The sequence below is a fragment of the Scylla paramamosain genome, chromosome 4 (assembly GCF_035594125.1).
Source record: "Scylla paramamosain isolate STU-SP2022 chromosome 4, ASM3559412v1, whole genome shotgun sequence".
Classification (NCBI taxonomy): Eukaryota; Metazoa; Arthropoda; class Malacostraca; order Decapoda; family Portunidae; genus Scylla; species Scylla paramamosain.
In genome coordinates, this window is record NC_087154.1 from 10,361,208 (window position 1) to 10,374,786 (window position 13,579).

The 13,579-nt window shown below is 38.8% G+C and overlaps 1 protein-coding gene across 9 annotated transcripts in view; it reads left to right on the forward strand.

Annotated features, from left to right (window-relative positions):
* Positions 1–13,579, forward strand: part of LOC135099723 (diacylglycerol lipase-beta-like) — a 41,792-nt gene that overhangs the window by 15,936 nt on the left and 12,277 nt on the right. For 5 of the 9 annotated variants that reach the window (XM_064002196.1, XM_064002195.1, XM_064002198.1 and 2 more), the window contains exons 12-14: positions 8,708–8,838; positions 9,367–9,483; positions 10,736–10,870. In XM_064002196.1, coding sequence (XP_063858266.1) covers positions 8,708–8,838; positions 9,367–9,483; positions 10,736–10,870 — 383 coding nt within the window. Of the gene's footprint in view, positions 1–8,707; positions 8,839–9,366; positions 9,484–10,735; positions 10,871–11,749; positions 11,783–13,579 lie in introns of all 9 variants that reach the window. The other 4 variants (XM_064002192.1, XM_064002194.1, XM_064002190.1 and 1 more) reach the window with 1 other exon arrangement.

A 13,579-nucleotide genomic window follows, 5' to 3' on the forward strand; every position in this document is an offset into this window, starting at 1 on the left:
TGCCTGTTTACTGTTGTACATATCTTCTGTCGGTATTCATTAAGAATGTTTCCCCTGAATGAGCTCTCCCCTTCATCAAAAATCCAAGCCAACAATGAATGCTTGGCACCACCATCAAGAATTGGGCTACAGTGATAGATTTGCCTGAATTTGCCTGAAACAGTTTTGGTTTGGAAGTAGTTAAGACATAGCCTATGTCACTGCCTGGATCAAGGGGGGATCCCCTTACCAAATTTCATCACAATCAGTTCATTGGTTTTCTGTGAAAAGTGGACCCCCCCCCACACACACACAGAAACAGGCAGTATGTTTTATTATATAAGATTGATGAGTAAGGTCTATATGTGTACAGATGGCTCCTTACTTGATGAAGCAGGTTTCCTATCTCTATTTCTAACAAAAGCAACACTTGTTATCTTTTTTTCATGGCAGCTGTCATTGGCTAGAGCTGCCTTTGACATGAATTTTGGGCCTGCCTTTTTTCTCTCCTCCTCCACATCCCTATTCCTGTCCTTTTCTCCACCCACCATGCTCTTCTCATACCTCCTTCATACATACATACATACATACACACATACATACATACATGCATACATAGATACATACAGAGAGAGAGAGAGAGAGAGAGAGAGAGAGAGAGAGAGAGAGAGAGAGAGAGAGAGAGAGAGAGAGAGATGGCCATAGTATTAAATTCCCACTTCCTTGTCCCATCCCTGATCTCACCTATGGGGCTGGAGTAGGTAAAAACAACCCCATCCCCTTCCTGTGCCTGGGATTCACCACGGTGGCCAAGATTAATCTTGGTATCTCTTTCAAACCAATAAATCTGAGAAATGAGACAATGAATGCATCCTTTGCTTACATTTTCACTAATATACATTATATAATGTTAAATAATGCATAAAGTTGATGATCTACAAGTAAATAGCAAATTAAAAAAATCAGAGATATGTTGGTGACCTTGAAGATAACTTGTGGGTGTCCCAGAGGCTGACTAGGCTTACCAATATGAGTTGCCAGTTATGCCATGCTGGGTGGTTTATGCATTTATATACACCATTGTCTAATGTTTACCAGTCATGCTCTCTATCACACTTTGCCACACACTGCTGGCAAGAGATGCTAATTTTTATGGGTAGTGTGTGTGTGCATGTGTGTGTGTATATTTACCTAGTTGTTTTGTACAGGACACAAGCCAAAGCTCATTTTGTCCTGTCTCCATAACCATATTTATCCAGTTTCTCGTTAAACATGTGTACACTGTTTGCCACAACCATCTCTTCCTTCAGATCATTCCAGATTTCAATAATTCTATATGGGAAGCTGTATTTCTTGATGTTGCTTGAACATCCACTATTCTTTATTTTCTTCTCATGCCCTCTCGTATGTCTCTCTCCCTCCTCCATCTGTGGTACCAAGTAATTTCTGTTTGTTATTTCTATATTGTTTACTAATTTGTACATTGTTATCAGGTCTCTTTTTCTTCTCTCATGTAGTGTTGGTAATCCCATCCCTTCAAGTCTTTCTTCATAGCTTAAGTCTTTCAATTCTGGTACCATCTTTGTCACTATCCTCTGTATTCTTTCCAGTTTTTGTATATCTTTTTTCCTGTGTGGAACCCTAAATACTGCTGCATATTCCAAATTAAGTTGTATTATGCTTGTTATAATTTTATCATTTCTTTATCTGTATAGTTAAATGCCACCCTAATGTTTGTTAACAAGCTGTATGTAGAGCTGAATATTCCGCTTATGTGCCATTCAGGTGGATCATTACTCTTAAATCTTTTCCTTCATTACTTTTCATTATTTCTCCTCCCATTTTCTTATTCCACGAAGGTCTCTTTCTACTTTTTCCCATTTCCAACATGTGGCATTTTCTGGCATTAAATTCTAGTTTCCATCTTTGGCTTCATGCATGTATCTTGTCATTATCCTTTTGTAACTCCTTGCAGTCATTTTCATCCTTTACTATTTTCATTATTTTTGCATCATCAATGAAAAGGTTTATATAGCTATTTAGATCATCTGTCATATCATTTACATATATTCAAAACAGAATAGGGGCCAGCACAGATCCTTGCAGTATCCCACTTGTCAATTCATGCCAACTTGAATTAGTGTCTCTGATTACTCTTCTCATTTCCCTTCCTTGTAAATAATCCTCCATCTATCTTAATGTTGCTCCCTTAAGTCATCCTTCATTCTCTAACTTCCACATAAAACTTTTGTGGGGAACTTTATCAAATGCTTTTTTGAGATCCAGGTATACTGCATCAACCCATCTGTCCCTCTATTGCACTCCATTTATTACTCTTGTATAAAAGCTCAGTAGATTTGTGACACAGGATCTCCCTTTCCTGAATCCAGATTGCTTTTCTGTAATTGTCTCTTCATCTTCTAAATATTGCACCCATCTATCTCTAATTACTATTTCACAAAGCATGCTTACAATACTTGCTAGTGACACTGGTCTGTAATTTAATGGTTCCATTTTATTTTCCCCTTTGTATATTGGCACTATGTTAGCTCTTTTCCATTCCCTTGATACTTTCCTTCTTTCAATGAGCTGTTGATTATATCCCATATGGGTTCCTCCATTTGTTCTTTGCATTCTTTTAATATCCATCCACTTACTTGATCTGGCCCTATAGCTTTTCTAATATCCAGCTCTTCCAGTAGTTTCTTGATTTCTTGTCTCTTTACTTGTATCTCCTGTATTCCCTTATTCTGTGATACCACTTTCGGCACCACAAATTTGGTTTCCTTTGTAAACACAGATTAAAAACTTATTCATTAGTTCACTCATCTCCTCAGTAGTTTCATAAATTCTTCCTTCTCATTTTAACTTTTTTATGTCTTCTCTGTTTCATTTTTCCATTTGCGTATCTGTAGAAGAGTTTGGGCTCTTCCTTGCATTTTCTTGTGTGTATGTGTGTGTGTGTGTGTGTGTGTGTGTGTGTGTGTGTGTGTGTGTGTGTGTGTGTGTTTGTGTTTGTGCTTGAGGAGCTGCACCTCGTTGTCTGGTTATGATGTTTCCCACAGCCCCCCCCCCCCTCTCTCTCTCTCTCTCTCTCTCTCTCTCTCTCTCTCTCTCTCTCTCTCTCTCTCTCTCTCTCTCTCTCTCTCTCTCTCTCTCTCTCTCTCTCTCTCTCTCTCTCTCTCTCTCTCTCTCTCTCTCTCTCTCTCTCTCTCTCTCTCTCTCTCTCTCTCTCTTGGAAAGTATAATCACATTTATGTCACTAGATGGGCATATTGTGTGTGAGTGTGTGTGTGTATGTGTGTGGTATCTAAGGAAATGCCTAGCATTCTCTCTCTCTCTCTGGCAACTCGTACAGAGCCCAGCAGTAGGAGGCCACACCACCACCGTTTTAATACTATGTTTGAGAGAGAGAAAAGGAGGGTGGGCTTAGATGGAGGAGATAGGGAGGGATTATGAGAAATGTAGAAACAAGGAAGGAGTGTGGATGGGGAGGTAGACATGGAGTGGTGTTGAGGAAAGAGGTATGGCTTAATTGACATGTCACGAGTTCTGTCCTATGATATTTACCTGTTGAAATCCCTTGAGTTGACATAGCTGAAAAAATAAGGGTAAGAACACTGCTTCATCAAGTAGGGAGCTGTCTGTACATAAAAATGTAAAAGTAGTCAAGCACAAGTTAACAGAGGCTTTGTTCAACCGGACCAACCAGTATCGACATGACCTAAACAAGTTTCTATCCTTCAGATAAAACTTTAAACCTTTTGTTTTACTCTAGATTACTTTTTATTTTTTATTTATTTATTTTTCTTATGTAGGAAGGACACTGGCCAAGGGCAACAAAAATCCACAAAAAAAATATGCCCACTGAAATGCCAGTGCCATAAAAGGGTCAAAGCAGTGGTCAAAAATTGATGAATAAGTGTCTTGAAACCTCCCTCTTGAAGGAATTCAAGTCATAGGAAGGTGGAAATACAGAAGCAGGCAGGGAGTTCCAGAGTTTACCAGAGAAAGGGATGAATGATAGAGAATACTGGTTAACTCTTGCATTAGAGAGGTAGACAGAATAGGGGTGAGAGAAAGAAGAAAGTCTTGTGTAGCGAGGCCGAGGGAGGGGGGGAGAAATGCAGTTAGCAAGATCAGAAGAGCAGTTAGCATGAAAATAGCGGTAGAAGACAGCTAGATATGCAACAATGCGGCAGTGAGAGAGAAGCTGAAGACAGTCAGTTAGAGGAGAGGAGTTGATGAGACGAAAAGCTTTTGATTCCACCCTGTCTAGAAGAGCAGTATGAGTGGAACCCCCCAGACATGTGAAGCATACTCCATACATGGACGGATAAGGCCCTTGTACAGAGTTAGCAGCTGGGGGGGTGAGGAAAACTGGCGGAGACGTCTCAGAATGTCTAACTTCATAGAAGCTGTTTTAGCTAGAGATGAGATGTGAAGTTTCCAGTTCAGATTATAAGTAAAGGACAGACTGAGGATGTTCAGTGTTGAAGAGGGGGACAGTTGAGTGTCATTGAAGAAGAGGGGATAGTTGTCTGGAAGGTTGTGTCGAGTTGATAGATGGAGGAATTGAGTTTTTGAGGCATTGAACAATACCAAGTTTGCTCTGCCCCAATCAGAAATTTTAGAAAGATCAGAAGTCAAGCATTCTGTGGCTTCCCTGCGTGAAATGTTTACCTTCTGAAGGGTTGGATGTCTATGAAAAGACGTGGAAAAGTGCAGGGTGGTATCATCAGCATAGGAGTGGATAGGACAAGAAGTTTGGTTTAGAAGATCATTAATGAATAATAAGAAGAGAGTGGGTGACAGGACAGAATCCTGAGGAACACCACTGTTAATAGATTTAGGAGAAGAACAGTGACCGTCTACCACAGCAGCAATAGAACGGTCAGAAAGGAAACTTGAGATGAAGTTACAGAGAGAAGGATAGAAACCGTAGGAGGGTAGTTTGGAAATTAAAGCTTTGTGCCAGACTATCAAAAGCTTTTGATATGTCCAAGGCAACAGCAAAAGTTTCACCAAAATCTCTAAAAGAGGATGACCAAGACTCAGTAAGGAAAGCCAGATCACCAGTAGAGCGGCCTTGACGGAACCCATACTGGCAATCAGATAGAAGGTTGTGAAGTGATAGATATTTAAGAATCTTTCTGTTGAGGATAGATTGAAAAACTTTAGATAGGCAGGAAATTATAGCAATAGGACGGTAGTTTGAGGGATTAGAACGGTCACCCTTTTTAGGAACAGGTTGAATGTAGGCAAACTTCCAGCAAGAAGGAAAGGTAGATGTTGACAGACAGAGCTGAAAGAGTTTGATTAGGCAAGGTGCAAGCACGGAGGCACAGTTTCGGAGAACAATAGGAGGGACCCGTAAGCCTTCTGAGGGTTTAGGCCAGCGAGGGCATGGAAAACATCATTGCAAAGAATTTTAATAGGTGGCATGAAGTAGTCAGAGGGTGGAGGAGAGGGAGAAACAAGCCCAGAATCGTCCAAGGTAGAGTTTTTAGCAAAGGTTTGAGCGAAGAGTTCAGCTTTAGAAATAGATGTGATAGCAGTGGTGCCATCTGGTTGAACTAGAGGAGGGAAAGAAGAAGAAGCAAAGTTATTGGAGATATTTTTGGCTAGATGCCAGAAGTCACGAGAGGAGTTAGATCTTGAAAGGTTTTGACATTTTCTGTTAATGAAGGAGTTTTTGGCTAGTTGGAGAACAGACTTAGCATGGTTCTGCTCAGAAATATAAAGTGCATGAGATTCTGGTGATGGAAGGCTTAAGTACCTTTTGTGGACCACCTCTGTATCATGTATAGCACGAGAATAAGCTGTGTTAAACCAAGGTTTAGAAGGTTTAGGACGAGAAAAAGAGTGAGGAATGTACGCCTCCATGCCAGACACTATCACCTCTGTTATGCGCTCAGCACACAAAGATGGGTCTCTGACATGGAAGCAGTAATCATTCCAAGGAAAATCAGCAAAATACCTCCTCAGGTCCCCCCAACTAGCAGAGGCAAAACGCCAGAGGCACCTTCGCTTAGGGGGATCCAGAGGAGGGATTGGAGCAATAGGACAAGATAAAGATATGAGATTGTGATCGGAGGAGCCCAACGGGGAAGAAAGGGTGACAGCATAAGCAGAAGGATTAGAGGTCAGGAAAAGGTCAAGAATGTTGGGCGTATCTCCAAGACGGTCAGGAATACGAGTAGGGTGTTGCACCAATTGCTCTAGGTCATGGAGGATAGCAAAGTTGTAGGCTAGTTCACCAGGATGGTCAGTGAAGGGAGAGGAAAGCCAAAGCTGGTGGTGAACATTGAAGTCTCCAAGAATGGAGATCTCTGCAAAAGGGAAGAGAGTCAGAATGTGCTCCACTTTGGAAGTTAAGTAGTCAAAGAATTTCTTATAGTCAGAGGAGTTAGGTGAGAAGTATACAGCACAGATAAATTTAGTATGAGAGTGACTCTGTAGTCGTAGCCAGATGGTGGAAAACTCGGAAGATTCAAGAGCGTGGGCACGAGAGCAGGTTAAGTCATTGTGCACATAAATGCAGCATCCAGCTTTGGATCGAAAATGAGGATAGAGAAAGTAGGAGGGAACAGAAAAGGGGCTACTGTCAGTTGCCTCAGACACCTGAGTTTCAGTGATGAAAAGAAGATGAGGTTTAGAAGAGGAGAGGTGGTGTTCTACAGATTGAAAATTAGATCTTAGACTGTGAATGTTGCAGAAGTTAATGAAGAAATGTTGAGGGGGTTGTCAAGACTTTTAGGGTCGTCGACAGAAAGGCAGTCCGACCTGGGGACATTTATGGTCCCCTGCCCAGATGGGGACTCCGAGGCTGGTGTAGGAGTCACCATGATGATTTTAAAATTTTTGAGTGAAGGGTGTGTGTGTGTTATTAGATGCTTGCAGTTTTGTGTGGAGGAAGAGAGTTGTCTTTAGAGGGCAGGCTGTGACTGCTCCCTTGTGTTGTGAGACAAAGGGAAATGTTCAGTGAGGTCACAGCTGGGTTTAATGATAAGTTCACAGCACCCCCTGAACAGTGCTTTAGACCTCACTGGGAGTAATTATAGTTTTGGCAGGTTTCTACTGCCTCCTCCTCATAACTTGCTTATTTAAACTGATTTGCATATGAATTTGTGGAATAAACAAGAAATAAATAAAACCCCCCAAAACAATAAAACCCCCAAAAAGCTATAAAACTAAAAAAAAATTTGGGATTTTAAACCTGGGTTTTTCCAACTCTGGTTAATTCTTAGTGCCTGTCATTGTCTTTCCTTACATTTTTTTTTTTAATAAAAAAATATGAGGGAAATTCTTCTGAATTGAAATGTAATTATAGAAAAGTCTTAGGGGCTGAAATATGTTATTTGATAAGAAAGGGGGACAAGATTGTAAGTACCATAATTGGAAGGTGGCAGAAATCTTTGTCTGTGGAAAGTAAGATCGAGGATTTGTTAGGTAGAGTCAAAGTAAAGGATGTGAGACATCAGGTTGTGCAGAGATAAGAAAGAAAAGAGATATACTGGGAATGAGTGATTGATTTCAGACATGAAAATAACAGTCATATGATATTGTGTGATGGAAATAAAGTGTAAGGGAAAAAGTTACTGATGCATGAAGGTTAAGGAGTGAAAGTATAATGTGGAAATAAGTGTAGTTTGTAGGAGAATTGTAGGGCCCTAAATTATTTTAAGTATGTGAGAATAATGGATGAAGAAAGATTGATCCCAAGAATTTTTAAGTTTGTCACATTACACTGTACATGCAGAGAGTACTAGATTCATAAAAAGTGGATTCATGTTTATTATTTTGTTTTTATTCTGAATTGGAATTTCTTTACTGTTTCAAGTTTTTCTGCGAGTCTATCACCACATGTAATTTGTGTAACATCAAATCAAGTAACATAAAAAAAGTAAATACAGTGGAACCTCGGTTTTTAACTTAATTTGTTTCTAAATGCTGTTTGAAATCTGAAATGTTAAAAAAACAAAACTATTTTCCCCATAGGAATCAGTGTAAAATAGATTAATCCATTCTCAGACATCTGTCCACCATGTCTTAGTGAGTAATGACCGACGTTCCCACTGTTCAGATGGCTGCTCCACAACATCTCTCCAGCTTAGAAATTTTTCATCCAGAAAGGATGTATTGAATGAAATTAGTGACACAGAACTCATGAATTGTTTAGACCATGCAGGCATTCTCTTTGTCACCAATCAAGTGAGGGAAGCCTTACAGAGTGACACATAGAGGAGCAACCCACTCACTGCCAATATGAAGGTGATCACAACACTTAGACATCTTGCTGGTGGGAAAAGCTGCTGGGAAAGTGCAGTTGTGCAGTAGTGATGCTGTAATGGGTCATATAGAGAGCCACAGGAGGCTTGGGATTACTCCTGAGCCCTGAACCTTGTTTACTTATATCGAGGCTCTTCAGTGGGATCACATTTAGCTTATTTCAAAGACTGAAGTACTGTCTTACTCTCTGTGTCTCTCCTCCAAATATATAAAAACTAAGGAAATATGTATAGAAACTATAAATTAGTAATAAATGGCAGCTTTTGCTATGTCTTGTAGTATTTAAAATCAAGTAACTTTGTTTGAAAACCGAATCATAGCATGGCAACTGAAGCAAATGCGAGTTGGAAATTTTGTTAAAAAACTGAGTTGTTAAAAAAGGGAGATGTTCGGTAACTGAGGTTCCACTGTAGTAATAATGGGTAATATGATTCAGGCCACAGTTTGGGAGCAGGAACAGCTGTGGTGGTGGCTGCTCTCCTGAAGCCACGGTATCCAGGCCTCAAGTGCTTTGCCTTCTCACCACCTGGGGGACTCTGCTCTAAGGAATTTGCTCAGGCAACTCAGGTAAGGAAAGTTGTGTAGGTGTTTTGAAATATAAGAAAGCATTGCAAGTAAATGGAATAACAGTAAAGTGTTGAGATACAGAGAAACTGTAATTAAATACATATACAGTATAATATGAAATTTATTTTTTCTGCCTTGTAACACTTTAGAAAAAATGCATATTTGCACTCTGATTGACATGTTTCATGGAGACCATAAATCACTCAGCTGATGATAAAGAGAGGAGTCTTTTCCCTGTTTCTGTGTTTTAAGTAAAGAGGTAGTTTTATTTATTGTTTTCTAAAATGACTTAATATATTGACATTTTCTACTGTTTATCAACCTGTGTCCAAACAATGATATTCAGAGATTTTGTTCCCTCTCCCTCTCTCTCTTATTTTGAGGATGCTCATCTTGCAACCCACAAGTTGAGTTTGATATTGGTTGGCAACAGTCTCCCAGTGAGAGAGATAATGCTGTCTTGTAACCCCAGCAAGTGCCACATGACCTCTGTTGTGGAGCCATAATCCAATAAAAAACATTCCACAGAGTTTTGTGATGTCAGTGGTGGTTGGGGATGACCTAGTTCCTCGACTCTCTTTGAACTCCCTCCATGACCTGCGCCATAAGATTAAATGTGTTTTGGATACCTGTCCTCAGCCCAAGGTATGTGTCTCCTCACCCATGCAGGATGGTAGCATTGTATTGACTGTTGTGTGTTGGAGAGATGACAGACTTGGAAACTTTCATGATATTTTTTTATGAGTTATAATTTTATAAAATAGATTTTTCTAGGTGAAATGAAATTACACTACTTAACATAGTTAAAGAAAATATGAAATAGTTTTATTTCCCCTGTTAAGTTTCCTCACCTGTTTCTTTTCTCACATGTCAAGATTGAGTGTACCTCATGTACCTCCTTCATTCTGCTCTTCCCAGCTTGTTTCACTCAGCAGTCACTGGCCGTATTTCTCCACTCTTAGAAATATGGTGATGAATGGGAACATTTTGTTTAAAGATTAGTCATCTTCCAGTTACATCAGGTGACACTCAAGAAAGTTAATATATAAATAAATGGTAATCATTAAGTTATAATTTAGAACACTCGATTGATAAATTTCTGTTATCAGCATTCATGATTATGGTATCAATACTCATTTCATAATCTGTATTGTATTTTTTATCATTGCACATCTTTTTAACAACTTATATATGTCTTTTATAAATATTTCATATAAAGCTAGGATAACCATGCCATTTAATTTGCACTAAGTACCACTGTGCAAAGGCATTGTGTCACATAATACTTTTTCTCACCATATGAAAAAAAAAAAAGTACAGAGGAGTGTGTTTTCATTCTTTCACTTGTATCTCTTCTAGTTGGTTTTTGTGACATGCAGCCATGGAGTTTGTGGCCAAGTCATGTTCCCTACTACAGGAGGAAATAATGTGATTAATATGGTCACTGATTTTGGTTATAAAATAATTTAAGTGGAATCATTAATCTCTTGTTGGCCTGAGTTGCTAAAAATGCCTTCTTTTCATAACAGCATTTCATTATTTCTTGTTGTTTCTCTCAATTCTGATGTGTATATATGCATAAATTAATTTTCCTTCATTTGGATAGTCTACCTGTACCTCAGAGAAAAGTGTGAGGATAATTGGAACACACACACACACACACACACACACACACACACACACACACACACACACACACACACACACACACACACACACACACACACACACACACACACACACACACACACACTAACAGTCTCCACATTCACATTCACATTCACTCTCCTTGGGATTAAACTTGCTGATAACAGACAAAAAGAAAATACCTTTTTATTGACATAGATCTCAAGCATGTAATTCTCCTCCTTCATTGCCCTGTCCTGTCTCCTTCCAGTACCGTGTGTTGGCACAGGGCTGCTGGTACATGTTGTTTGGTATATCAACATCTTCCCTGCACTCTGCCAACTCTGTTGACAGCCCCACACAGGACCGGCCACTGCTGGAAGGAAGTGGCAGTACCTACACTTACGTAAGTAGATGAGGAGGCCAGTGAGCTTTGTTGTGATGTTGTGACTGTTTGAGGTGTGATGTGTGTAATGTAATGTCATGTCTGAGGGGCTGTATAATTTTTCAAGTTGGTGTACAAAAAATGATGAATAAATAGACAAGACAAATAGTAAATCAGTTAATATAGAAATAGATACATATATACTTTAGAATTTTATTGTAGTACAGGGAAATAGAAGTTTAATAAATTTCATCCACAAAATTGTAAGGAAGATACTTATATCAAAATTAGTTTAATATTGCCAAAAAAGATACTATATTGATGATTATATTTAAATTTTGATTAAGATAATTACAAAACCTTTTGTCATAAACTTTTAAAATGGACTCTGATGTGTTTTTATAGTGATGAACTAAGTACAGTCACTGCAGTCTAAGGTGATCCAGCAGCCATGTCCTCGCCTCCTGCCCTGTCTTGGCATGCCAGTTGTTTGGGGCATGCATTATAGCACGTAATGATGAAATTATTTATGTAAATATATCAACATAATTGTTGATTTGAGTGAGGTTCCTGTGATATGCATTGATAATCAATCATATTGATGCATCTATTTAAATGATTTATGTTGTTTCCACAATTTTTCTGAAGTCTTAATATTTTCATATTATTGTTTTCATATTGATGTCTTGGAAAATCATCTTAGGGTACAGGTAATTGATAGTGTGACTGAAAAATATCTTAGTTAAAAATTATTTGAGAAGTGGCAAGAGCTGCTGTCCTGCCAACATGGGGGAGGAGGCAGGGGCATGGCACCTGGATCAGCTTTGTCTGTGGCGAGTATTATTTTCTTGATGGTAATGAGGGCTTATTAATGAGTTTTACTTTTTTTTTCTTTGAAAGTTCAATCCAGTGTTTGGCTTTCATGAGGAACAGGTGATTATGTAGGAATTATGTATATGCTGTCTGCCCAGATCTGTAACAGAAGTAGTTGACAGTTGCATTAGTTATATGTACCCTCCTAGATAGTTATGATGTCTGCGAACCTTATTTGTAATGGAGCAGTAATATTGTATCTACCTTCCTCTTCTGACATTTTTTTGAGTTAAGTGAGAGGTGCTCATAATTGTAAAGAGGATTTGCTTCCAATTATTCACACTCCAGTCTTTCCATTTCCCTTTCCTTCCATTTTTTATTACTAATTGTGCAGTAGGGACATTTTTCCAACATCGACTGTTTTTTCTTGCTCCCACACACTGTGTCTCATTTGCTTTGGTAATTTCTTTCATACTCTCTTCTCTCAGGCCACATAAAGGTACTGTGCTTGTCCTCTGCCACTCCATAGTTCATTCCAATTTATTTGCTTGTCCATCTGCTTTTACACTTGTTCCATGTGACTCCTTTAAAGGGCTTGCAGTGACAAAAAAGATTTCCTTTCCCTCTTTATACAATATACGTGTTACACACACACACACCCACACACACACACACACACACACACACACACACACACACACACACACACACACACACACACACACACACACACACACACACACACACACACACAAACACACACACACACACACACACACACACACACACACACACACACCATATAGTACAGTGGTTAGCATACTCAGTTGACAACCAAGATCACATGGATTGAAGTCCTAGAAGTAGCGAGGCAGATGGGTGAGCCTCTTGAAATGTAGTTCTTGTTCACTCAGCAGCAAGTATGGGATGTAAGTGGAGTGGTTCTGACCTTGCTGTTCCAATGCGTGTTGTGTGAGTGGTCTCATTCTTATCCAAAGATGAACTCGGAGCTTTCCATAGGATAATGGTTGGCTGTGTTGCAAGATCAGTAGACAATTGTGAGTGAACAACAACAACAACACACACACACACACACACACACACACACACACACACACACACACACACACACACACACACACACACACACACACACACACACACACACACACACACACACACACACACACTATTATTGTGGAGACAAATATTAGTTGCATATTTGAAAGGACGCAGGAAAAGTTGAGGAAGGGGAAGTGTTTGAATGAAAAAAATAAAAAAATAAATATTGAGTTTAAGTTACATTACATATCCTTTTCTCACACTCTTAATTTCTGAAAATTATCAACATTTATAACTTTTAATACATTTATTGCCAGAAGTATAAAGCAGTTTAAGTACATTAATAAATTTTCACCGTGATATACCTTCAACACATGGTAGATTGTTTTAGTCAATATCATATCATGTGCTGTTTCAAGTATATTAAGCAAAGTGGTCCATCTAATTACCACATTTATTGTTGCATCTCTCTCCTTTTATAGACTGGAACACTATATCCTTTTGTCCAATCTCTCTTTGAAGATCACCTTTTTATAGTATGTATATATCTTACTACCTTTTACTACTTTTGCTTGTCATGGATTTTTTTCTACATTATTCTCTACTTTCAACATCTCAAAGTATGTATACAGTCTATCTTTTCTTAACAGCTTCTTTCATTTTATCATCTTACCATCTTTTGTAATTAATTTCCTGTAAGATCCCTTTCTTTTTTCATTTTTTATGTTTATGCATCTTGTTCAGTTCTTTACAACTAATATTTCAGTCCGTCCATCTTGCTTAATTTCTTAAAATGATTTTCACAGTTTATTCTATGTTGTCTCTTTTCCTGCCTATTTTATAATTGCTCCAGAA